At 38.3% G+C, this 26,208-nt stretch overlaps 1 protein-coding gene across 6 annotated transcripts in view; it reads left to right on the top strand.

Moving 5' to 3' along the window:
- The window catches only part of EEF1AKMT2 (EEF1A lysine methyltransferase 2), a 69,879-nt gene that overhangs the window by 7,645 nt on the left and 36,026 nt on the right, over positions 1-26,208 (top strand). For 4 of the 6 annotated variants that reach the window (XM_080822956.1, XM_080822955.1, XM_080822957.1 and 1 more), the window contains 3 exons: positions 8,139-8,246; positions 10,821-11,037; positions 14,798-15,972. In XM_080822956.1, the coding sequence (XP_080679082.1) occupies positions 8,139-8,246; positions 10,821-11,037; positions 14,798-14,892 (420 nt within the window). In that variant the 3' untranslated portion in view covers positions 14,893-15,972. Of the gene's footprint in view, positions 1-8,138; positions 8,247-10,820; positions 11,038-14,797; positions 15,973-26,208 lie in introns of those variants that run through there. The other 2 variants (XR_013967921.1, XM_080822958.1) reach the window with 2 other exon arrangements.

Genomic DNA, 26,208 nt, shown 5'->3' on the forward strand with positions numbered 1-26,208 from the left:
TGGGGGACAGGGTGTCTTTATTTTAATTGACATTTTTATTCAAAAAATTTTACGATTATTATTTTTTTTTAGTATTTTCTAAGTAAGCCCTGCACCCACTGTGGGGCTTGAACTCACGCCCTGGAGCTCAAGAGTTGCGTGCTCTACCAGCTGAGCCAGCCACGTGCCCTTGATTGGTCACTGTTACAACAAACTTCCATTCTTGAAGTAAACCAAGTTTCATTGCTGTGTATCATCCCTTTCATATATTATTGGATTTCATTTGGTAGTATTTATTTTGCTTACCATTTGTATAGTTTCATGAGAGAGATTAGTAAGTAATATTCTTCATATGAAATTTTCATGTAAGGTTTTTGTATCAAGGTAATGCTGGCCTCAGAACAAGATGGGAAAATTCTCTCCTTTTATTCTTTGGGAATATTTGTAATTGGCTTTGTTTCTTCCTTAAACATTCAGAAGAATTCTTGATGACATCATCTGGAATATGGAGGGTTTTTTATTGTGTTTTTCAAGAAATTTATCTTGAATCCGTTTATCTAAATGTTAAAATTTTATTAGCGTCAAGTTCATAATTTATTGTTAAATTTAAAAATTTTACATATTGTAACATTGACTTTTTTGCATAGAGTTCTGTGGATTTTAGCACATATACAGGTTGATATAATCACCTTTACAGTCAGGGTACAGAATAGGTGCATCCTGTGTAACCACACCTTTTTCCCCTGCTAGCCACCAGTCTGTTCTCCATCACTAGTTTGTGTTTTTGAGAATGTCCTATAAAATGGGATCATGCAGTATTATCATCTTTTGAGTTTTCCTTCTTTTGCTCAACATAGTACTTTTGAGATTCATCCACGTTTTTGTACGTAGCAGTATTCATTTATTGCTGAAACGTGGCCAATGTATGGATATATCACAGTTTGTTTATCCATGTACTTGCTGAAGGACATGTGAATTGTTGGTAGTTTTTGGCAATTATGAATAAGCTGCTGTGAACATTTGTGTAAACATTTTGGTGTGAACGTGTTTAATTTCGCTAATGTAAATATGTGTTTACTTTATTAGAAACTGCCAAGCCACTTTTCTGTGTGGTTGTACCATTTTGCATTCACATTTCACATACATAAACAATGTATGGTGGTTGCGCTTGTCTGTATCTTTGCTGACGCAATTGCCCATGTTTGCCGTTTTAGCCATTCTAATATGTGTATAGTGGCGTCTAATGATGGTTTTAGTGTGTAGTTCTCTGATGGCTGATTATGTTGAACGTGTTTTCATGTACTTACTTGCTATCTTTATATATTGTTCAGTGAAATTTCTGTTCAAGTCTTTTGCTCATTTTCGGATTGAACTGTTCGTTTTCCTACTGTCGAATTTTGTGTGTTCTTTGTATGTTCTGAATACAAGTCTTCTCTGAAACATAATTGTAAATGTTTTCTAACTTCTCTTCAGTCTAGCTTCTCTTTTTATTCTGTTAAGAGATGAAAAGTAAAATTTTAAATTTTGATAAAGTCCCAGTTTGAGTTATTTCTTTATATTTTTTCTATTAAATATCTCTGCGCCGGGCTCAAATTCTTGACTCTAAGGTCAAGAGTTGCTTGCTCCTCTGACTGAGTCAGCCAGGCACCCCTAGTTTTTTTTTCTTTAATGTATTGTGTGTTTTTGTTGTTGTTGTTGTTTTTTAAGATTTTATTTCTTTGACAGAGCCAGCGAGAGAGGGAATACAAGCAGGGGGAGTGGGAGAGGGAAAAGCAGGCTTCCCTCTGAGTAGGGAGCCCAATGCGGGGCTCAATCCCAGGACACTGGATCATGTCCTAAGCTGAAGGCAGATGCTTAAGGACTGAGCCACCCAGGCGCCCCTAATGTACTGTGTTTTTGGTGTCATGTCTGATAACTCTCTGCCTAATCTACTTTTTCTCCTTTCTTTTCCCCTAAAAGTTTTTATAGTTTTAATTTTTTACGATGATCCTTTTTGAATTTTTGTATAAGATGAGGTTCAAGTCAAGGTTCTTTTTTTTTGCATATAAATGTCCCTTTGTTTTATTTAAAAAAAATTTTTTTTTAAGGGGCGCCTGCGTGGCTCAGTTGGTTGAGCGACTGCCTTCAGCTCAGGTCATGATCCTGGACTTCCAAGATCTCGTCCGGCATTGGGCTCCTAGCTCCTTGGGGGGTCCGCTTCTCCCTCTGACCTTCTCCTCTCTCATGCTCTCTCTCACTCATTCTCTCTCAAATAAATAAATAAAATCTTAAAAAAAAATTTTTTTAAAAGATTTTATTTATTTATTTATTTGATAGAGATCACAAGTAGGCATAGAGGCAGGCAGAGAGAGAGGGGAAGAAGGCTCCCTGCTGAGCCGAGATCCTGATTCAGGGCTCAATCCCAGGACTCTGAGATCATGACCTGAGTCAGATTCAGAGGCCTTAAACCACGGAGCCACCCAGCTGCCCTAAAAACTTCTTTTAAAGATCTTATTTATTAGAGAGACAGAGTGCGCATGTGCACGATGGGGGGCGGGTCAGAGGGGAGGCTGACTCTCTGCTAAGATGGGAGTCTAACGTGGGCTTGATCTTGGGACGCTGGGATCATGAGTTGAACCGAAGGCAGACACTTAACTGAGCCACCGAGGCACCCCGATGTCCCTTTCTTTTAATACCATTTGTTAAAAAGACTGCTCTTCCTTCACTGAATTGTCTTTTCACTTTTGCCAAAAATCAGTTGGCCAAATTTTTGTGTATCTGTTTCTGGACTCTTTTTCATTTGTGTCTATCCCTTTGTAACACCACATTGTCTTGATTAGTATAGATTTTTAGTAAACCTTAAAAGTTGAGTAGTGGGATTCTGCAAATTTTATTCTTTTTCTAATTTTTTAAAAAGATTGTATTTATTATTAGCATAATCACAAGCAGGAGGGACGGCAGGCAGAGGGATAGAGAGAGGGAAAAGCAGGCTCCCTGCTGAACAATGAGCCTGACGTGGGGCTCAATCCCAGGACCCTGGGATCATGACCTGAGCTGAGGGCAGATGCTTAACGACTGAGCCACCCAGGTGCCCCTTGTTCTTCTTTTTCAAATGTTGTTTTGGCTATTCCAATTCTCTTGCCTTTCCAAAGAAATTTTAAAATCAGTTTGTATTTATCTACAAAAGAATCCATGCTGAAAATTTGGTTGGAATTGAACTAAATTTGTAATTCAATGAGAATTGACATCTTTACTAATCCACAGTCTTCTAATCCATGAACGTGTTATGTCTCTTAATTTATTTAGGTCTGCCTTGATTTCTTTCATCTGCATTTTTTCATTTTCAGCATATAGATCCTTTTAGATTTTTATACTTGTATCAATATATATTTTTTGGAGTATTTTAAAGGTATTGATTTTTGAAATTCAGTTTCTGGGGCACCTGGGTGGCTTAGTCTTTAAATGTCTGCCTTCGTCTCAGGTCATGATCCCAGTGTCCTGGAATCGGGCCCCGCACTGGGCTCCCTGTTTGACAGGAAGTCTGCTTCTCCCTCTCCCACTCCTCCTGCTTGTGTTCCTGCTCTCACTGTCTCTTTCTCTGTTGAATAAATACAATTTTTTTTTAAGATTTTACTTACTTATTTGTCAGAGAGAGAGAGTGCATAAGCAGGGGGAGTAGCAGGCAGAGGGAGAAGCAGGCTCCCTGCTGACCAGGGAACCTGATGTGGGACTTGATCCCAGGATCCTGGGAATATGACCTAAACCAAAAGCAGATGCTTAACCAACTGAGCTGCCCAGGATTCCCAAAATAAGTAAAGTCTAAAAAAAAAAAAAAAAGAAGAGGAAGAATTTCAGTTTCTAATTGTTCATTGCTAGAAATACGGTTGATTTTTGTGTATCGACCTTGTACTCTGTAACCTTGCATTTATTAGTTCTAGAAGTTTTTTGGTGAGTTTTCTGGGCTTTCCTATGTAGACAGTCATTGTTTAAGAATAGGGGCAGTTTTAGTTCTTCCTTTTTAATTTGTATGCCTTTTATTTCTTTTTCTTGCCTAATTACATTAAGTATGGCTTCCAATACAATGTTAACTAGGAGTGGTGACAACAGGACATGCCTCCCTTGTTCCAGTTTTAGTTTTCCAATCTACTGTGCGTTTCACCATTAAAGATGTGTTGGCTTTAAAAAAAGGGGGGGGGGTTGTGTCAGCTGTAGGATTTTTTTTTTTTTAGATGTCCTTTATCATGTTGAGGAGATTCCTTTCTATTTCTAGAATAGATGTTGAATTTTGTTGAATTTCTGATTGTCCTATTAAGGTTATTTATTTCATTTGAGTGAGTTTGCAGTTTTTGAGGAATTGGTTCAGTACTATATAAACAGAATTAGATACTACGACCAGATGGGGCTTATTCTGAGATTGCAATGCCAGTTCATTATATGAAAATCATATAACGTATCATATTAACAGTCTAAAGAAGAAAAACTTCATGATTATACTCACTGATGGGAAAAAATATTTATATCACTCTTCTTTCCTTTTGGGAGTCTGGAAATAGCAGTGTTAGAACTTTTCATAGTGTTCCACAGGTCTGTGAGGCTCTGTTCATCTTTATTCCCCCCATTTTTCTCCCCCCCATTTTTCTCTGTTGATCCGATTTGGTATGTCTTCAAGTTCATGGACTTTTTCTTCTCTAATTTCTATTCTGTTGAGACTACATACTGCATTTGGTTGATAGTCTCTTTAAGGCTTTTTTTCTCCCTACACCTTTTCCTTACTTAACTATGTGATGTTTTTGTTGTAAAAGGTAAAGTTTATTAGTCCCAAACGATTTTCCATGATGTAGATTTTCTAATTGTACTTCTGTCATTTAAAATGTTTTCTGCACCCTGTATATTTGTAGATCAGAAGTTAGATCTAGAATAAGGTACGGTAAACTACAGTTTGACGGTCAAATCTGGCCTTCCTCTGTTTTTAAAAATATTGATTGAAATGCATTTATATACATATTGTCTGTACCTGCATGTGTGCTGTGGTGGTAGAGCTGAATATTTGGGACAGAGACTGTATGGCTGGGAAAGCCTAAAAATATTTATGCCTGCCTGCCTGCCTGCCTTCACTTTCTTTCTTTACTTTCTTTCCTTCCTTCCTTTTCTTTTCTTTTTCTTTCTATCTTTCCTTCCTTCCTTCCTCCTTTCCTCCCTTCTTTCCTTCCTTCCTTGTGAGTAAATGATAGAAGTTTATTAAGCAAGGATACAGGAAAAAAAACTTTCAGGAATGAGAGGGGTTCTGACAGGGTTGCCCTGCTCTATTCCTTTATTCTTTTTGTTTTTTAAGATTTTATTTATTTACTTGGCTGAGAAAGAGAGAGAGAGAAAGAACGAGAATGCACAAGCAGGCAGAGCAGCAGGGAGAGGGAGAAGCAGGCTCCTCACTGAGCAGGGAGCCCCATGCAGGGCTCGATCTCAGGACCATGGAATCATGACCCAAACTGAAGGCAGAAGCCTTAGCTGACTGAGCCGCCCAGGTGCCCCTGCCCTGTTCCTTCAAAGTAAAATTTTGATAATCTCTAATTCAGAGATTTTTACAAATTTGGTTTGCTTTTTTTTTTTAATGAACTTAATAGATGGTCATTTGTATTTGCTTCTGTGGCACATAATGTTTTGTTGTCTGTTTTTGTGATGTTAATCATCATTGCTTATAAAAGGGCTTTTTAAGTGATTCACCTACATTTTTGATGGATTTTCGATGGATTTTTTTTTTTTTTTTTTTTTGCTGGGCATAAAGTTTTAGACTGCAGTTTTTCCTTTGCTGTTTTCAGGCTTCCGTTCTTTATGACTTACTGTCAGCTGTCAGTCTTACCGTTAGTCTTCGAAGGTAGTCTCTTTTTCCTGTGTTTCTCCCTACCCTCCACTCCCTGGATGCTTCTGAGGTTTTCCTGTTTTGGGTTTTTTTTTTTTTTTTAAAGGTTTTATTTATTTGACACAGAGATAGAGAGTACAAGTAGAGCAGCAGGCAGAGGAAGAGGGAGAAGTAGGCTCTCCACTGAGCAGGGGGCCTGATGTGGGGCTCGATCCCAGGACCCTGAGATCATGACCTGAGCCGAAGGCAGCTGCTTAACCAACTGAGCCACCCAGGCACCCCTTCCTGTTTTGGGTTTTTATCAGATACACAGTACTGGTTTTCTTTTTCTTTTGCAATCTTCTTTAGATTTATATTGCTTCTTCAGTCTGTGGCTTGAGGTCCTTCATCGGTATTAGAAAATTCTCACCCATATGCCATTTTCTCTCGTGCCCTGTTCTCATTTCTTCTCCTCCTGAGAGTCCTATTACATATATTTTAGATTTTATACAGTGTTATATTTTGTTTTTTATGTTGTTTCCTGTTTTTAATTGATTGTGCCTTTTGTTCTTTGCCTAATAGGAATATTTTCTTTTGACCTTTCTTACAATTCACTAATATTTTTTCTGTGTTTAATCTACTGTCAAGCCTACCCTTGAATCTGTTTAATTATTGCTTTTTTCATTTCTGTTATTCATTTGGTTCTTTGTTACAGTTTTCAATTCTCAGAATTCTCCATGAACTGTCATTTATTTCAGTTGTTTTAAAATTGATTTCTGATCATTATTTTATTTGGGTCTCCTGTGGTCTTTTCTAATGTCAGTTCTTCTCCTTTGGTTTCTGGTCATTTGTTGTTTCCTTAAATATCTGCTTATTTTTCACTCAGTTCCAGAAACCAAATGTGAAAAATGTTGCAGATAGTTCGAGGTTTGAATGATTGTTCTAGAAACCTAAAACATCTGTATATGATATTTTTATAAGTTCTGTTGTAAGAATAAATAGGCATGGGAGAAGAGGGAACTGGTAAGAGTCAATTAATAGAATTATCCTGGCTTCCTGATAGAGAAGGATTTGAGAGAAAACTGGGAGAAAATGAAGATCCCAGAGTATGGAGTGAGACAACTAAAAGAGTTGGCATCAAAGTGGGGATGGTAGACCTTGAGATTAAAATAAAAATAATCAAAGGGAAAAAAATTCTGTGGGATATAATTTGTGTGTTAACTAGAGTTTACAATTAGTCACTAGGTGAAAAGTCGAGGCAGTCTTAATGGAAGGTGTAGGTGTAGGTTAAGTTTTGAAGGAAATAAATTGGGTAAATAGTGAAGAGCAGGAATAGAATTTCAGGCTACACTGCTTTTCTTCAAATTTCCTTTGAAATTACCTTTAGCCCGATTGTTCTACAAATGTTCGGCATAGTATTAAGGGGTGGGGTGAGGACCGGAAGCCATCATACTTTTTTTTTGCCACAGGCTCACACACTCTAGGTGGGTTCATACGGCTAGTGAACAGCCCGCGCTGAAGCTCTGGGCTCAAAACTCTTAATGTCCTCTGAGCCCCAGATTCCTTGGGGATATTAATACTTTTTTTTTTTTAAAGATTTTATTTATTTATTTGACAGACAGAGATCACAAGGAGGCAGAGAGGCAGCCAGAGGGAGAGGGGGAAGCAGGCTCCCCGCTGAGCAGAGAGCCCGATTCGGGGCTCGATCCCAGGACCCTGAGATCGTGACCTGAGCTGAAGGCAGAGGCTTAACCCACTGAGCCACCCAGGCACCCCAGGGATATTAATACTTGCCCAACCTACCTCACATAGTTTTTGCAACATTTCAAAAACAAAAATACTGTACAAATGTAACGTGGTTAATAATCACATGGCTGGTAGAAAATTGTGATTTGTAGTTATGCTGAAGGAAAATTTTTCAAGAACTTACTACGTATGCATTTCATTTATTCATATAACTTAATTGTACTAAGTAAAATTTGTGACAGATTTATGTGTGAATTAGAGCATGTCAACATCAGAAGTTTCATGTTACATTTTTCTGCTTGAGGGCAAAAACATTACACGTACATTCTCATTATCTTTGAGAGAACGAATTTTCTTTTGAAATAGAAACCAAATACTATAAAAACAAATGAATTGTCACTTGATATAAATTTGAAATCTTAGTGTCTATTTAGATTCTACAATAAAATTTAAACTGTAGATTGGGTAGTATATGTCACTTGATCTATTATATAAATAAAGCAGTCCCAGTCCTAAAGGAATGTTACAATTCATAAGCAAAGCAGTATGTTAAAACTTTATTTTAAACTAAAGTATGAAATTGTTTCTCTGTCTCTAGGCAAAATTTGGTTTCTCTAATATTACCGGAATTGATTATTCACCTTCTGCAATACAGCTTTCTGGAAGTATTATAGAGAAAGAGGGTTTATCTAATATTAAGTTGAAGGTAACTATTATATTACTACAAATTTTTTGTAATAAAAGTTATAAAGTTTAAGCATCTCTAGAGTATATTTGCTGACGATATCTTTGAACTTGTGAATTAAGGATTAATTATAAATAATCCAAATTGAAACATTTTTAAGTAACTGAAAATTTTCAGTCTAGTCAGCTTGGGGAAGTTATTTTCTCCTCTTCCTTATGTGCCAGTGTGTTAATTCTCATGTTTGTGAACACACACAAATAGTAGCCGCTAACTTTGGATTAACTAGGTCAAAAAGTTGTAAATACATAAAGTGGTGTAGTGCCACCAAAGATTACTTCGTTTATTTTTGTGTCCTGTGATCCGTTAGGAGATGATGACTCTTGAATTTATAGATCTAGCCCAGGCTTCTCTGAGCTCTAGAATGATTTATTTATTTATTTATTTATTTATTATTTTTATTGTTTAGAGATTTTATTTATTTATTTGAGAGAGAGAGAGAGAGAGAGAATGAGTGTGAGAGAGAGAGCATGAGAGGGGAGAAGATGAGAGGGAAAAGCAGACTCCCCGTGGAGCTGGGAGCCTGATATGGGACTTGATCCTGGGACTCCAGGATCATGACCTGAGCCTAAGGCAGTTGCTTAACCAGTTGAGCCACCCAGGTGCCCTGAGCTCTAGAATGACTTAAAAACTGCAGATTTTACAGTTCTGCCTGGATAGCAGTGGTCTCTCCTTTAGTCCAAAAGGAAACTCTTAGTTTCTCTTTAAACCTCCTTTACTGCCGTCTTTCCATTTCTGTCACTGATGCCACCATTCACCTGCTGTATTAACTTAAAACCCGAGGAGTCACCCTTGATTCTTCTCTTTGCCTTAAGTCCTGTGTCTCCTGTTGGTTTTATCTTCAGGGTGTATCAGGCACGCGCTCATTCCTTGCTGTTTCCTCTGTGCCCTCCTAAGTCCGAGCCGCCATCATTTCTTGCCTCCGTGGCCGCAGTGGCCTCTTACTTGGCCTCTCCATTGCTTCTCTTGCCACCCGCTGTTACCACAGGGCAAGCAGAGTGATCTTTTAAAATGTCAGTCAGCTCGTGTCACTGCCTTGCTCACAAGCCTCCAAGGGCTGCCCTGTTGCGTGGAGAATGGACTCTGAATCCCCACCCCCCTTACAAAGCCCCTCCTTCCTCTCCTGTTTGCCTCTTTCTCACCAGTATTCCAGTCCCACTGGGTTGCTTTCTGCTCCTGAAACATGTCGGGCCTGTTCTTTTCCAGTCTTTCTACCTGCCGTTCTGTCTGGAATATTCTTGCCCCAGATCTGAGCTTGTGTGGCTTATTCTCGTCAGTCAGATCTGTGCTCAGATACCACCTTCTCAGACCTTTCCCGACTGCCTTTTCCAAAACGTCTCTCTTCCCAGTCACTCAGTGTGTTTATTATTCTGTTTCTGTTGTCTTCATAGCACTTCCTCTAAAGTTATTTGTTTAGCTTATTTATTTGTTGTCTCTCCCTTTAGAGAACACAAGATATATTCTCATACACGGACACTTTCTTTTTTTGTTTACTATTATATTCTCAGTGACTGAGAAATCCCTGCATTTAATAGGTGTTCACGACATACTTGTTGAATGAACAAGCACTTTGATACAGGCTGATACAGGCGTTTCAGATAGGACCTTCTCTAAACTTAGCTCTTAAGAATAGTGGTCATCCTTTGCTTCAGGTATGATGAATACTTTGGTGTGAGGGTGGAGGAAAGAAACCACGTTCTAATGTAAACATAAAGGTCTGCATTTTAAAATCAAAGGGTTTTAGGGAATACAGTATTTATGATTACTGTATTAAGGTTGTATGAATAACAGCTAGTTGCTTAGTTTTTCAAAGTAGCTTTTCAGAATTAAGTACACTGACGAAGTATTGTATTAAATGAAATTGTGGCAGATCACTGGCTCAGGTGCTTAAAATATACTAATAGGTTATTGAAAATGAATGATATGCTGATGTATGACTTCCACAACCTAAACTGCACGATATTTATAAAGTTAAGTAACTGCAGTTTAAATAGTCCTCTGATTTCTTAAGCTTTATGCCATTCATTTTATCCGTTAGTTGCTTGCTGAGCTGCTGGGTCAGGGCTGAGCGACTTCTGATTTTACCGAGTTTACTTTAAGCCACGTAACTGGTAATCATATCAGCTAAAAATCATCATATTTCTAATGACCTGTTTGAGTTCAGCATAGTGTTTTGTCATCTTTAAGAACATGTCAAATATTCTACTTTTTGACAGAAATAACTTTCATAAGCTGGGCTTGGAGGCTCCATTACGTGCTGGTATTATTAGGCTGTACACCTGGCTTTGATTTGTTTCCAAATTTGTAGAGATTTGGAATGTCCAGGAAACACTGTCAGTCTCCCACTAATGTTAGCTTTAATGATCTTAGAATGAAGCACATAAAAGTTAGCTATAAAGTTGAAAATATGTTTATTATATGTAAAATGCCATCATAATTAATTGGTCTTTTTATCCGTAATCTTTTACAGATTGTCACTTGAATTCAGGAGAGATTGTGTGTTAATTGTTCTCATAAAGACATTGATTTTTAATATAGGTAGAAGACTTTTTGAATCTTTCCACAAAGCTGTCTGGATTTCATATTTGTATTGACAAAGGAACTTTTGATGCCATAAGCCTTAATCCTGACAATGCGATTGAGAAGAGGAAGCAGTATGTGAAATCCCTGTCTGGGGTGTTGAACGTGAAAGGCTTTTTTCTAATAACCTCTTGTAATTGGACCAAGGAAGAGTTGCTAGATGAATTCCGTGAAGGTAAATGGCCATGTGTTGTTAATGTGTGCTTACCTCGGGTTTCATGTACTTAAATGGTTTTTTTTCCCCCCTTGGTGTTAACAGTGTTTTACTGTTCTGTTTGTGGGAATTGCCTGCTTTTCTTCTCTTTTAACTGTATATGCAAAGGACAAAGAAATAATATCCTGAGATCCAGAGTCCTTTCTAAAATTTTCCAAGAAATCCTGGCAGTTAGGTACTAACATTTATGAGTCTATAAAAGTTAAGTTCTTCATTTAAGCTATATAATCTCTTATTTAGAGACTCAAACAGAAAGCACATACATTGTGCTTCTGACTTTAGTGTACTGATACACTGGTCATCAGTAGTAATAGTAATCAGTCATATGCAAATGGGAGCAGTATTTTTTAAAATCTGACATGAGAGTTTGTAGTGTATAGATACCTTCTGTGTCTTGCTAATGGTCATTTGGGTATTTAGGATTTATCTTTTCAGTGTACATAGAACAATTTTAACGTTGCATAGAAAAAAAAGTGGGGACTTTGTAGTAGAAATACTTCCTGTTAATTCTTGAGGACAGCTCTACCTTTTTCAAGGTTTTGGTGCCAAGACAGGATCCTTTCTCGCCCCGTTAAGAAATTATAATTAGTGCTGTGTCTACTACGTGGGAATCTTGTGAGAATTGAGAATCTGTAATCTATGCACAAATATTTTGAGTTCATTGGCAGACTGTTCTTGCATGTTTAAAGGAATATTTTACCTGCCAGTTTGTTCATGTAGTGCACAGGCATTTCTGGGAAAGTACCTTGACAATCCAGGACTAGTATTTGCTTGTTTTTTTTTTCCACAGACACGTTTTAAGATTAGCATGAAGTTTTGTTAAAGAAATGAGAGGAATTTTTAGGATGGAATATTAATATGATATGGAATATTATGTTATGTGGAATATGGAATATTAATATGATATGGTACTAAATTTTTGTTAAATTTTGAATCTCAGTTGCCACAAGCTGATGGGAAATTAATTTATAACTATTTGCATGTATTTTTATCTTAGAGTTTGTTTTCTTTTTGGTAATAAGGGAATAGGCAGTAGGAGGGAGAACACTTAACACATGTCCTTTTGTGTGCATTCAGTGACTTTGGCAGGTTATATAAAGTAAAACTTGAAGTGTTTGAAGCTTGAAATGTGAGCTTGTGGTTTCATTACTCTTGCCTCTGGAAAACAAGAATTATATGTGATTTATTGTCTTGTATTTCATGCCATTAATTTTACTATCTTCCATGTTAAATTTGTTTCGTTTAGAACTGCTGAGGCCCTGTATCCATAGTCTTTCCTTCTTCCTGAAGCTTGACAGTTTTAATAAATGCTTGAAGTTAACACTGTGTAGGGCAAGTTTCTTTCCTGGTTTTTAAATACAGGTGTTCTCTTTTACCCTTGGAACCACCAGACAAAAACATATTTGTCTGTCTTTGATAATGAGGAACAGACTTTAGCCTGGTAAAGAGTGCTTAAAATTGTGTCTGTGTCTGAGAACTACTCTAAGTTATGTTCAGTTTCAGAGCTTAATACAGAATTTCAGCAAAATGTTACAACAGGAAATGTTAAATAAATACATAGAATTGAAGACATTTTTTAGGCATCTGTTTGAGAATATGGTGTTTGGAGTTGGAGACAGAACACTAAATGAATACATGCATCACTGCCCAGGGGCTTGCCAGTGGCTTTCCACGACTGGCTTCTGTGGTCCCTTTGACAGTCTTTTAAGGTTCTTTGCTTCTTTTCTTATTTGAAACATAAAACTGTTGAAATAAATCTTGTATTTTTCCTTTATAGCGCTTTTTATATAAACATTTTGTGTTGTCATTTGTTTTGGTGGGGATTACTTGAATCATTTGCCCGATAGTGGGATGTTCTAATTTGATGTCCAAGGAACTTTACTTTCTTAAAACTACTGAGTTAAGAACAACTCCAGAAAACCTGTTTTACTGCGTAAATAATCCAGATTTGTTATGAAAAAGATTGAAGAATGTCAATAACCCCAACACAAAGGATATAGGTTAAAATAACTAAAATAATTTATTACTTATCATTGGCTTACAACCACTTTTGAAATTTTGATCTGTTGTTTATTAAAATATAAGCACTTCAATTTGTTAGGTTAGTCCAAGGAGTTAAAAGATTAGTCTTGGAGAATTCACACAGACAGCTCCATTTTCTCTCTCTTTTTAAAAAGATCTTATTTATTTATTAGACACAGAGAGACAGAGTGAGAGAGGGAACATAACAGGGGGAGTGGGAGAGGGAGAAGCAGGCTTCCTGCATCAGGGAGCCTGATGCAGGGCTCGATCCCAGCACCCTAGGATCATGACCTGAGCTGAAGGCAGACACTTAATCAATGAACCCCTAGGTGTCCCTCCATTTTCTCTTGAATGATTTTATTACGAAGTATTTTAAACATGAGTAAAAATTGCAGAAAAAAGATAGGGTTTGTAACCCATGTATCCACCACGGTGACTGTGTTTTCCAGCATTAAGAGACATTATGTTATTTAAAAGGCCTGTCCCTCTTTGGAGAAGTTTTCTTATCAGTATTAATGAGCATTTTGATTTATAGATATTTGTTAAGATTTGATGAAGTTTGATGAAAAATATGAATTAGAATGCACAGTTGATATGTAATATATATCCTCTTATATTTTTTCTGTTTATAAGAGTTAGTTCAGCTGAAGCTCAAGGCAAGGAAGCTTCGGGGAATGCAGACACCCCCACCTTCCAGGAAAAAAAAAATCTACCCTCCAAACTAATAGTCCCATCACTGAGGGAGAACCATGGTTAACTTCAGCCTTGCTTATCTTAGTTTTTAAAAACAAAATAATGAAATGTTAACTTTCCATTTCATTTTATAGTTCAGCAAAATGCTGTGTTATCTTATTTTGATCTTTACAAAATCACTGTGAGGTAGGTAGGGGCGTTGGTATGTGTAACCTCCTTGCATAGAAACTGAGGGTCCCGGCAGCATATCTTTCACCTAGTAAGTGGTAGAGCTGGAACTTGAACCCAGGACTCTTGAATCCACATTAATTTTTAAGTCACACTGTGCTGCTTTGAAGGTTACTACTTCCTTTTCTTCCCAGATCCTTCATTAGTTCAGTCTAGATCTTGGTTTTTGTTTACAAACTCTTTTTTGTCGTTGTCGTGGTAAAATATATATAGGTAAGATTTACCATTTAGCCATTTTAAAGCGTATGGTTCTGTGACATTAAGTACTTTCCCATTTTTGTTCAGCCACGAGCACCGTCCATCTCCAGAACTTTTTCATCTTCTACAAATTCATCTTGATTTCCACATTGTTTGGCCCTTCTGTATTAAGTACTTTTATGTGTGTGACGTGGATCGAGTTACTACATATAAACCCCTCAGAACAGTGCCTGAATCCTGGGAAGACCTCGGCATGTGATGGCTGCTTCCTCCAAGCGAGATGGTGCAGCAGTCTGAGGGAGATGCAGAGTGTAGGGGATCGTAGACAGGAAGTGGGGGAAAGAGGAATGGATGGAAAGCCTCTTTTCTGCAATTTGATTTTGGGCTCGTCTGTTCCTTGTTGAGTTTCAAGCGTTAGTGGGTAAGCACTCTGCGCACACAGTAGAACTGAAAAATTATCAAGTGAAATTCCGTCACAGTTAATAGTTTTATAAAAGGTTTGCAAGCACATTGTTCATACAAATTTCCCTTAACTGTGGGATTCAGTCCCTATTAAAAGTATTTTAATCTTGTCTGACAGGATTTGAACTTTTCGAAGAGCTGCCAACACCCAAGTTCAGCTTTGGAGGCAGATCTGGAAACAGTGTAACGGCATTGGTTTTCCAGAAGACTTGAGACTTTCCACTGGACAAATTCAGTTAGCTTCGTTAAGAAGCTCCACATCAAAGTTAACCTGACACAGAAAATGCCAGTGCAAATAAATGCTTAGTAAGTACCCAGGATGCACATGTTGAAGAGATAAAATGGGTTGGTAAGAGTATGAACATGTGAGCGATTGAGTTTTAGAGACCAACCAAGAACCATTTAAAGTTTTCTTTTGTATTTGAAATGTAAATATTTTTCTCTTTGATTAAAAAAAATTTCCTGTAACTATTGAACAGTCAAAAACCTTAAAGCAGTAAATGAATTTACAGAAAGCATGTATTCTTGGTTTTTGTGCCTTGGAAAAGTTGAATCGAATATAGCTGCTCATTAAGATTTGATGAAACTACTCCAGGGCAAGAATAATAAACACCAACTTTCTTAGTGTTTTATTAAACTGTCTATGAAACATAATAAGTATAATATTTTGGGTTGAATGGTGGTTATTTAAAAAAAAAATTTTAATACCTGAGAAAAGTCCCTTAGTTTTCATGTGTATAATTAAACAAAATCAGATAAATGTATGAGTTGATCAAGAAATATTTATTGAGCTTGTATTTTGCTGCTGATGGCCTTTTACACACTGTGAAGGGTAAACAGGAAGTAGGAAAGACAGCTAACAGATCCTATTATCTGCTAGCACCGTGTTAAGTTACATTATGGTATTAAGTCACTGAATCCTCCAGATATCTTCTCAAGGTATGTATTAACTTATTCCTGTTTCTTCATATTGAAGGGCTAGTACTGGGGCACCTGACTGGCTCAGTTGGTAGAGCATGCAACATGATCTCGGGGTTGTGAGTTCGAGCCCCACATTGGATAGAGAGATTACTTAAAAAATAAAATCTATACTTATTGATTTTAAAGATTTTGTTTATTTGTCAGAGAGAGCGAGCACAGACAGGGGGAGCAGCAGGGAGAGGGAGAAGCAGACTCCCCGCTGAGCAAGGAGCCTGACGCGGGACTCAATTCCAGGACCCCGGGATCATAACCTGAGCCGAAGGCAGCCACTTAACCAACTGAGCCACCCAGGCGTCCCAAAATAAGATCTTTAAAAAAAAAAAAAAGCTAGTATGGGATGGAGCCAGGATTCTTTGGGTCTGACTAAAACCCGTTTTCTTCCTCTAGCATGTTCTGCTTCCCAGGGGCTAAGTCTTTGCCTTATTGGTACTTGTAGTTCAGTAGGGGAACCAGGACTGGTCCAGAGAAGACGCTGTCAGAGAAATTGAATAGTCGAATTTTCAAGAGCTCTGCAGCTCCTCGTTGTGACAGTGTTGGTCTGTGGCCTGTGAGTTAGTGAGTCATCCTTCACTACTTTTCTCCATCTCCCTTTTGTCTTAACAGACTTGCCTAACCAAGAACTGAATAGTGTTATTCTTTTGGGAAAGGGTGGTTTGGTGTAGGCTCTAAGTATATATAAGCCTTCGGGGACGTGGGGACAAAGATATTTTAGTTAGGGCTAATTAGGAAGAGAAAGTTTATTTGTCAGTGTTTTTGAAGAGATGTTAATATATAATGCCATTTTGTATTTGGGATAATATTTTCATATTGGAGCCATAATACAGATTTTAAAGTGATACAATTTTTGATGATTTTCAACTTTTTGGATTGGTTGGGTTTTTGTTCGGCAAATGTTAACCTAGTAATGAGTAAGTCTAGCATTACAATCCTTTTTTCTTTTCTTTTTGTGTCTGAGTAGGGGCAGGGGTGCGGGGAGAAGAGGCGCTTGATTTAAATCAACATTAATCAGCCGTTAAGATTACTACCTGCCTTGCACAAGATAACTGAAGACATTTACAAAAGCTTTCAACACAAGTAACATTGTTTGAGAAGCTTTAATTTTTAACATGTAAAGAATGAGGAGTTCCTTCAAAATATATGTGATTTAAACTTACAAAAAAATTGCGTTAATGTTACAAACTAGGCAAAGGATCTTAAACCACAGGAATACAGTTCATAATTTGTTGAGGAGATCTGGTCTTTGTTGTTTTTTCATATTACTGTTCCTTGATACCAAATCGGATAGTAGTGTGGAAGTACTTTTAAAAAAATTTTTGAGTTGTAACGTATGGTATTTTAAAGCATCACTAACAGAAAGGGCTTTCTGTGCTCCAGACTGAGGCACTGGGTTTGATTCACCGATAGCTTGGAGTGGGCCTTTGTTGAAAAGCTCCTCGAATCACCCTTGTGGCGGGGGATGTATGTTCCATTTGCAGAGATGAAGGATCTGGGGGAATCGTGGAGCTGTTGCTAAGGTCAGGAGAAGGGATTTGTCATCTCTCCTTATCAGTTAATCCTGCTGGAAGCCAGCCTCTCAGAGGTTGAAATTAGAACAAATGGGAGGTCCCAAAATGCGAACACTAAATTAGTATTTTCAAATAATACCACACTTTAAAAAACCAGGCCAGTAAATGGCCCCAAGTTACTGAAGCAAGTCGTAAATATGTGACTGTTAAACTGAGTTTCGTTAAAGCACGTGACTGTGTGGGTAACTGGAAGAAATTATACGGTTATAAAAGGGAGCAGTGAGTTATGTAGCGAACGCTGGTTTCTCTGCATAAGAAGTTGGAATTGTAATTTTATTTCATCAAAAGACACTCTTATTTTGAGGAAACTTGTTTGAAATGCAAACGAAGTTTCTTTCCAGAGCCTGCATGCCATTGTTGCTTCTCATTACAAGTTACGGCTGCAGAGCCGGGCCTCTGTGTGTAGGAAGCGCGCGGGCCAGTCCGAAGGGATTTGAAGCTGAATGGGTGGGTTACACCAATTAACAAATAGAAAGTTTCAGAACATTTTGTTTTAAGCCAGGTGCACAAGTTAGAGTTGCTTTTTGGGACTGGCGTTTATGCATATGAGAATCAAACCTGACACTCCTCTTGGCAGCTTGACTGAAGCCATTTTAAAATAAGTACAAACTGTCCTTGAATTGATTTTTTCCCCCCATTGTAGTAGCAGCAGGTTTGCCTTTCTTCGTCTGTGACATGCATGCAGTTTTCTGTTATTTGGGGGGAGGAAGGGAGGTAAACATATACAAAAGACTTCTATTTATTTTTTATTTTTAGTTTTTTAAAAAAGATTTTATTTATTTATTGGACAGAGAGAGAGCACAAGTAGGCAGAGCGGTGGGCAGAGGGAGAGGGAGAGGGAGAAGCAGGCTTTCCACTGAGCAGAGAGCCCAACGTGGGGCTCCATCCCAGGACCCTGGGATCATGACCTCAGGGTCATGGCAGCCTCGTCACCGACTGAGCCACCCTGGTGCCCCATACAAAAGACTTTCAGTCTTTGAGTGAATAATATGTTTCAGTTCAATTTTTATTTTTAATTTTCTGTGATACTGTAATATAGTATACTATATGTTGACCTTAATTCACGTTCATCCAGAGTATAGTAGAAAGCTTAATTTTTAGGGAACCTATGTTAGTCTCTAACCTTTGAAATAATTTTCCTTAACTTGGTATGCAAAGAAATAGAGTATCCCTGCTTATGTCAATAGACTCTGATATATGTTTTCTTAAATAATTTTATTTTATGTATTTATGCATGCATGTGTCTGGTAGTCCATAATGAAAATATATACAAATGTGAAAACTCAGTTGCTCTCCAGGCCAGCATTCTGCTGCTGTGGGGAGGCCTGGGTTTGATTTCCTGTTGTTGGCACTGTGAACTAGAGTGTACGTGCTCCAGAGACAGCTTTCTGCTTTGAAAGCAAGAGACCAAGTGTCTTGTGTTCCACAGTAGTAACCTCTTTAGCTAATTGTATGTGTGGGGGGTTGTTGATGGGCTCTGAAAGGAGTCTTGTCTAGTACACTTCACTGGAAGGAGGCTGCCCATGACCTAGAGCTTGATTGTGGGAGACCAGGAGCATGGTAGGTTGAAGGACAATTGCTTAGTGGGAAAAAATTAGGAAACCCTTGTCATTTCTCTGTTAAGCAGGAAACAGAGATGTCCTTAGATGAAGGGGGAGCACATGAGCATGTTTTATTAACAGTTAATGGAAGAAAATTAATGCTAATTTATTCTTCATACACACCATGCAATTTGTTAGAAAAGTAAAAGAATAGTTTGAAATTCTTTGGTCAATTGATGGGTTCCTATGTTAGGGGCATAGAAATGAAACTCAACATTAAGCAGACAAATACCCAAGCCCACAGGCTACATCAATGCTGAATAAAACCAGCTCTACAATAGAACTCTGAAAAGCGAGGGGTAAGAAGCCTAATGAATGATTGAATATGACCTTAGCAAAATCCCTGGAGTGTTGTTGAAAGATCATTCATTTCCAGCTTAGATGTCAAGATGGGCTCCAGTAACCAGGAAAAAAGAGAGCTTGAGTCAGTACTTACTGAGTTTTAAAAAATCTTTACAACTCAGTGCATTAGACTAATCATTAAAAGGGCTTCTCTAACTGAATTTTGAGCTGTCACTGTGTAGACCTGTAGTGTAGGCCCAGGGAAACCAAATTAAAAAGATAGGAATAATTCGCAGGATCTGAATGTATCAATATCCTACTTTTATGGAGTAGGACTTCAAAAACTGGATGTAGAGGCTGGCAGAATGTACTTTTGTCATGCTGATACTATTGTAAGGAAGACTTACAACCACGAGATCAATTGTGCCTTAGAGTAATTGCAAATTACTTGCCCAGTTTATTAGAAGAAGATAGGGAAAAAACCAAAATGTACCTTTTTCATTTTTAAGTGGCATATTCTGAAGAAATGATAAATTCTTTTATGTTATATTTTTAAATATGTATTATTATTACTGCATCGGAAAATAAGCATTTTGTGAGTGATCTTTGTTGTGCGTGCTGTCCAGAAGCTTTTTAAGAAAAGCCAGTCTAACACATTTGTTTTCCCAAATACCTAAAAATTTACACATGAACCAGGATTAGCGTGTCCTGGATATTATATGAGGAACTTAAATACGAAAACACTCCTGTTGCGTAAGGGGACCTTGAACTGTATTTCTCATTCTTCATTAACATACTTACCGATGAAGCAGTTTATTATTGTCTGTGACTCTAGCAGAATGAAGTGCCGTTGGGAGGGTCGCCGCTCTCCTGCTCTGGCCCTCCATGCTGCTTGTCAGAGCTGGGCAGAGTCGGGGGAGGGAGCTAAATGGAGAAGGGAGTGGGTGCTGCCAGCGCACGTTTTCTCCTCACCCCTCTAGTATGAAAATGTCAGTCCTTTGTTCCCATCTAATTTTAGTACATCCTGGCTAAAAAAAAAAAAAGAAGTTAGGATGCTTTCCAACCCTGGAACTTTGAGGGGTGGGGTGGGCGGGGAAAGAGGAAGGAGCAGTTTACATTCCGTATCCGTCTGCCTTTCTGCAACAGCATCTAGGCCCTACTCTGTTGGTTCTGATAATGAAATAAATTTAGATGCACTGAAGCAGCAATAATTAAGTTTTCCTTCCATGTCCTCAACAAGAAGCCTAGTTGGAGTCTGAATGGGGAAAATCATAATATGGCATTTAATAAAACAAAGTGGGCTGAATTAAAGAGCTGTGTGCAAGGTTTGGAAGACAGGCCTGAAATTGTGAATGAAAAACTGCATGTTGTCTTCTTTATAAATGTAACCTTTGAGGCCCATTTGTGATTCAGCGAAACTGCTTTTATGCTGTTGTTTTGAATGAGAATAATATTTGTTGATTTTTGAGAAGCAGTCCTAACCAAGGCGCACAGGTCAGAGCTGTTTATTCCTTGTTGGAAACCTTCGCAGGTGGAGAGGGAAGCGCTGATTTCGTGAAGAGAACCAGTTGGGTCAAAAAATTGATAGGATAGTTTGTTCAGCAGATAGGACTGAATTCCATATGGCTCTGTAGTTGGAAGTACTGATCGTTGTGGTTATTATTTAATTAAAAAGTAATTAACCAGATTAAGCTAGGAGGAGAAATCCACTTGTTGGACCCCACCATGAAATAAGCCCATCTTTTCCAGAGGTTTGGTGCTTAAGTGCACTGAGGTTTCCTCTTGGAATCTCTGTATGGTAAAGATGTTTAGACAGCCAGAAGTAGGAGGCGTCATTTTGTTATTAAGTCCATTTGATTAATGATTTAATCTGTGACACATGCAGTATTATTTTCTGAACTTGAAATTTATTTTCATTCCTTTCATTTTATAGTAACCTAGTGTTTAAAATCTGTTAATAGAGTAAATGTTGCAGAGAAATGATTTTTTTTTTTTTAGTACTAAATTTGGGAGGAAAAAATGATTGGAATATAGGCAGGTCACTTTTCTTTCCTGGGCTTCAGTTTTCCTCCCTGTAAAATGAGGGCGGTCAGTAGGTGATATTTAAAGTTCTTCTCTACCCCTGTCCTAGTCAGCTTGGGCTGCCATTGACTGGGGGGCTTAACCAACAGAAATTTACTTTTCACAGTCTGGAGACTGGGAAGTCCAAGGTCAAGGTGCATACAAGGCAGGCTTCATTCTGAGGCCTCTGCTCTTGGCTTGCAGGTGGCTGCCATCCCCTGTATGTTCACACGGCCTCCTCCTCCTTGTGCATGCTTACCAGGGAGAGAGTGAGGGTGGGAGCCAGCTCTCCTGTGTCTCTTCTTAGAAGGGCGCTAATTCCATCTCGAGAGCCCCACCCACATGACTTCATCTGACTCTGATTACCTCCTAGAGGCCTCACTTCCAAGTACCTTCACATTGGGGCTTAGGGCTTCAATATGTGAATTTGGGGGCAGGACACAAACGTGCAGTCATAGTACCTGCTGAAATTGATCTAAGATTTAGAGAAGGGCTCATGAAGTAGGTTCCACTACAAATTAGAAGTTTAAATGCTCCCACTAGCTAAGTACCAGTTGGTAGGTCACTTTACTGTTCCGTAAAGCCACGGTGTCTATGTATATGAGAAATAGGTGTACATATAATCAAACATTTGGAGGAAAAAATCATGTATTTTTCCATCGAAAACATCTTTTGTGCATTCATTGGTAAACTTCACATTTTTGTATTGATTGTCTGTCATATATATTTTTGGTAATTCAGTTTGCATTTGTTTGACCATAGCTATGTTTTATCCAAGAGGAAATTTACTTCTGATTGTTTAGGCTCCTTCAGTTTTACATACAGAAACATAGAGATCAAGATTGGGCCTAAGCAAACACAAAGGAATCATTCTCACAGATGATCTAATTTAGAACCATAAAGTCCCAGGGCTCTGAGACTTTACCTTCTCGTGCTACACAGAAACCCATGCTTGAGTAGGCAGTACATGGGTCTGCCCTTCTCAGGCCTTGTAACCTCTCTGGGTTACTGTCTTCCTGTCGTACCTGCTTATCCCCTCAGGGAGGCTGAAGTATTTTAAAGATGCCGGGAAAGTGCCTAACGGATAGTAATACTTTTTTTTTTTTTTTAAAGGTTTTATTTATTTATTTGACAGAGAGATCACAAGTAGGCAGAGAGGCAGACAGAGAGAGAGAGAGAAGCAGGCTCCCTGCTGAGCAGAGAGCCCAATGCGGGGCTCGATCCCAGGACCCTGAGATCATGACCTAGGCCGAAGGCAGAGGCTTAACCCACTGAGCCACCCAGGGGCCCCCGGATAGTAATACTTAAACGTAGTTTCCCTTCAGAACATTTCTTCCCTTCAGAACAGTTCCAGTGTAGCGGAGGGAGAAGCAGTTGTAGACGCCTTATGTAACGGGGTCAGGAATATTCAATGAGAAGAATCAGTGTGAAGCAGCTTAGCAGGATTCCTAGCACACACCAGCAACCAGTCTCTTCTCCAAGAACCTTTCTTCCCGTTGCAGCTGATGCATTCACTCGTTCAAGATTTTACCCCTCAGTGGCACTGAGTTAATGTATTCGGTTCAGCTGTATTCTAAGAGTGTTTAGATGAGGAAAGAGAGGAGGAGTGGTGGATGAGTGTGTAAGAGTGAACATTTGCAGCAGGTGGGCCTTTCAGAACCACTTAAAAAATCCTACTGTGTAGCTCCTTCTTGAGTCTGTAGGGCTGGTGCTAAAGCACCTTTTTATTTAGCTAAGAAATGAGGACCATATAGAATGCCAGATTTTCACCAAACATTTCTTTACGATGTGTTTCAGCAGACTCCTTAAGGATATTCAGATTTAAGATATTGTCTGTTTAAGTGGTAATTATTTAGTAATAAATATTTAGTAATTATGTAGTAATAAATAAAGATGATGGGGAAAATGTTCATGTAGATGCATTGGAATTGGTCAAGGACATGGTGCAACTTGCTTCATTAGGTTTGCTTGCTAAGGCATTATTTCCAGTGACATGAAACAAGGGAACTGCGAGCAGGTCCCTCGACTAACCATGTAGGTTTAATGAAAACCGAGTTGGATTTGGGTCTTCCTGGGCATTTAGGAAGCAGTGGGCTAAGATTTTTATCATTGATTTCTACCTTGCATTATCTAGATTTGATTTCTTTGATCAGTGAGTCATATTTATTTTCCTTGTTTTAAGTTAACAGTGCTATTCACAGTGACATTTCAAGGTTCGATATTGGGTAATACTTTATAGTTTATCTTATTTGATCTTAATTTAAAGATTTTTATGTATTTATTTGACAGACAGAGATAACCAGTAGGCAGAGAGGCAGGCAGAGAGAGAGGAGGAAGCAGGCTCCCCGCTGAGCAGAGAGCCTTATGTGGGGCTGGATCCCAGGACCCCAGGATCATGACCTGAGCCGAAGGCAGAGGCTTTAACCCACTGAGTCACCCAGGCACCCCAAATTTGACCTTAATTTATACTGGAGCTGACCATATCGTATATAATATACAGTGAATCAGTTGTTTATACTAATCTAGAAAACATTTGGTTTTCAGATTTGTTTGTTTATTTAACTTTTTTGTTGGTGGTGAAGTCGCTCCCTTAGTGCCTGGGCTGCTTAGTGACTGGAGAAATGCTGGCCAGAGCAATGTCACTTTCTCTAGTCAGCCTCAAAGAGTGTGAGTCCTTTGAACTATTTTTAATAAGTTCTGCAGGGATGTGGTCGATATGATAATGATGTGTGTCCGTAGGATAGTTTACTAAAGTTAAGTAGTTTAATAGTGTGATGGTTAAGTAACCTTTTTTTTTTTTTTTAAGTTTTTATTTATTTGACAGAGAACACAAGTAGAGGGAGTGGGAGAGGGAGAAGCAGGCTTCTTGCTGAGCCCAACATGGGGCTTGATCCCAGGACCCTGGGATCATGACTTGAGCAAACAGTAACCTGGGTTTGATCAAGATTTTTTGTTGTTGTTTTGTTTCTTTGTGAAAGTTAAGAGAAGCTGTAAAGTAGTATTTAAATAGCAGGGTAACTTCTCATGTCAGTTCTCTGTTTCAGGTCAGGTCCAGGGTATGTGCATATAAAATGGGCAAACCTAGTCCCTCAGAAACAGTAATGGATACAGTAAAACAAAACGTCTTTGCTTTTGGTTAAAACAGAAGCTTGACAAACTGCTGAGGAGAGTTAAGAAATTCACAGGCTAATATGCTATGTAGGACACATGTTCCTTTCATACTGCTCCCAGGGGTGTTCTACCCTTTGGAGCCAGAGACTGATTTTTTCCTTGATATTTTAAATCTGAAGGATTCAGTCTTTAGATTGGGTATTCAAACTCTATGAAATCACAAACTGTATGTAGTTTCACAGTTTCCTTTCTACCTAATGAAAATGAAATTCACTCTTTCATTTTTATGGGGCTAGGCAGGATGGCAGTAGCTTCCAGCATATCACTAGGGATGAGTTAAAAATAGATTGTTCTTGAGGCAATGACTTATATGGTAGATAGTTGACAGGAGAGAAAAATTAAGTTAAATTTTGGGCTTGTATCATAAATACTCAATCTGAATTCCATTAAAGGATATGTAAGAAAAAAATTAAGATGGTTTTCATTTGAAGACGATAGCATAAACATTTAGTGTGGGTGTGCTTTTGAAATATTTTCTACTTAAAATGCAATGTGTAACAGTATGAAAATATTGTGACTTGTTTTTAGCTCTGTATTGGTGGAGTAATAAGGCCAAGCTAGGTTATGGGTGACTGACCGTGTTAATAGTGGTATTAGAGTACTTCAGCTCAGATCAGAAATAGATCAGGGAAAGGTCAAGAATGAATTATACTTTTCACTGTTACTATTAAAATAGTAAAATAGGTTTGGTAAGTTTTACAAACACCAGTAACTTTGAATGTAGATCGTGAAAAGCCTTCATTATACTTACTTTTGCTTATTTACCATGCATAAGCTTTTCACTGTCTGTTTTTCTCATGTTTGTGTTTTCTGGTAGCACATAACATCAGTAGCTACTATTAGCTTGCCAAAAAAAGGGAAAAACGTATATATCAAATTGAAATAAGTTTTAACTGTTGCTCTGTTCCTTTTAGCTTATATTACCCAGAGTTCTTCCATCCAGTGAGTTGCAAGCGTGACATTTGCTGTGTTTTCAGCACCTGCCAACTTGGAAACCAGGGTTTGTGCTCAGGACTTAGGCTTACAACCCACACTTTGTGGTGCACAATGCCGTCCCAGCTGGCAGGCTTCGTACCTCAATGGTGCTAGACGTTTGGTTACAAAGCTGTGCAGATTCGCATGCACTGATTTCAATAGGCATTCCGCTTCAAGCTGCTTTCAACTCTCATTTTGTATCAAAGGAGTTAGATTGGTATCATTAAATTCACTGCCATGGTTATTTTTCAATGAAGATAAATTTGTTTTATTTAGTTTTTGAATCAAAAAGTAACTGTCTTCAAGAACCAAAGTACCTCTTAAAAAAGGTATGCACCTCGATACAGGAGATGCCGCTCCCTCTGTCTGTGTAGATAGATCTGCCTATATGAGAGAGATTCCAGCCAGAGTTATAATTCATTTTCATCAGTGGAAAGGTTTCAGAACACAATATAAAAAGGACAGAAAGGAAAGAACAGAAGGATTAGTGTGTCATCACATGCTTAGGTAGCTGGCTCATAGATGTGGGAACAATTATAGAACTTACTTTTCTGAATAAGATCTGTATAAGAAAATTGTCCCTATCGTAGAGTCAGAGTTTTGGCTTTCATCTCTAACCAAAAACTTTATGTGTTATCCAAAGCGATGTATTTTGCTAACTTGTTTCAGTAGCCAGTTTCTTTGAAAATGCTTCAGGTGGACTTGGTGATGTCTGTCTTCCCATCATCTATTATAAGCAATTTTAAAAGGTTCTGCTTTATAAAAGATCTTTTCAGATTGAGAAAGGACAGTGTGAAATGTGAGTGACCGGCTTTTAATACAGCAGTCATGACAAAGAGGCAGTGGCTTTTGGAAGCTGAATAAAGGGGTTAATACTGTGCTGTTGGGTCCAA

Source organism: Martes martes, assembly GCF_963455335.1.
Source record: "Martes martes genome assembly, chromosome: 14".
NCBI classification, from domain to species: domain Eukaryota; kingdom Metazoa; phylum Chordata; class Mammalia; order Carnivora; family Mustelidae; genus Martes; species Martes martes.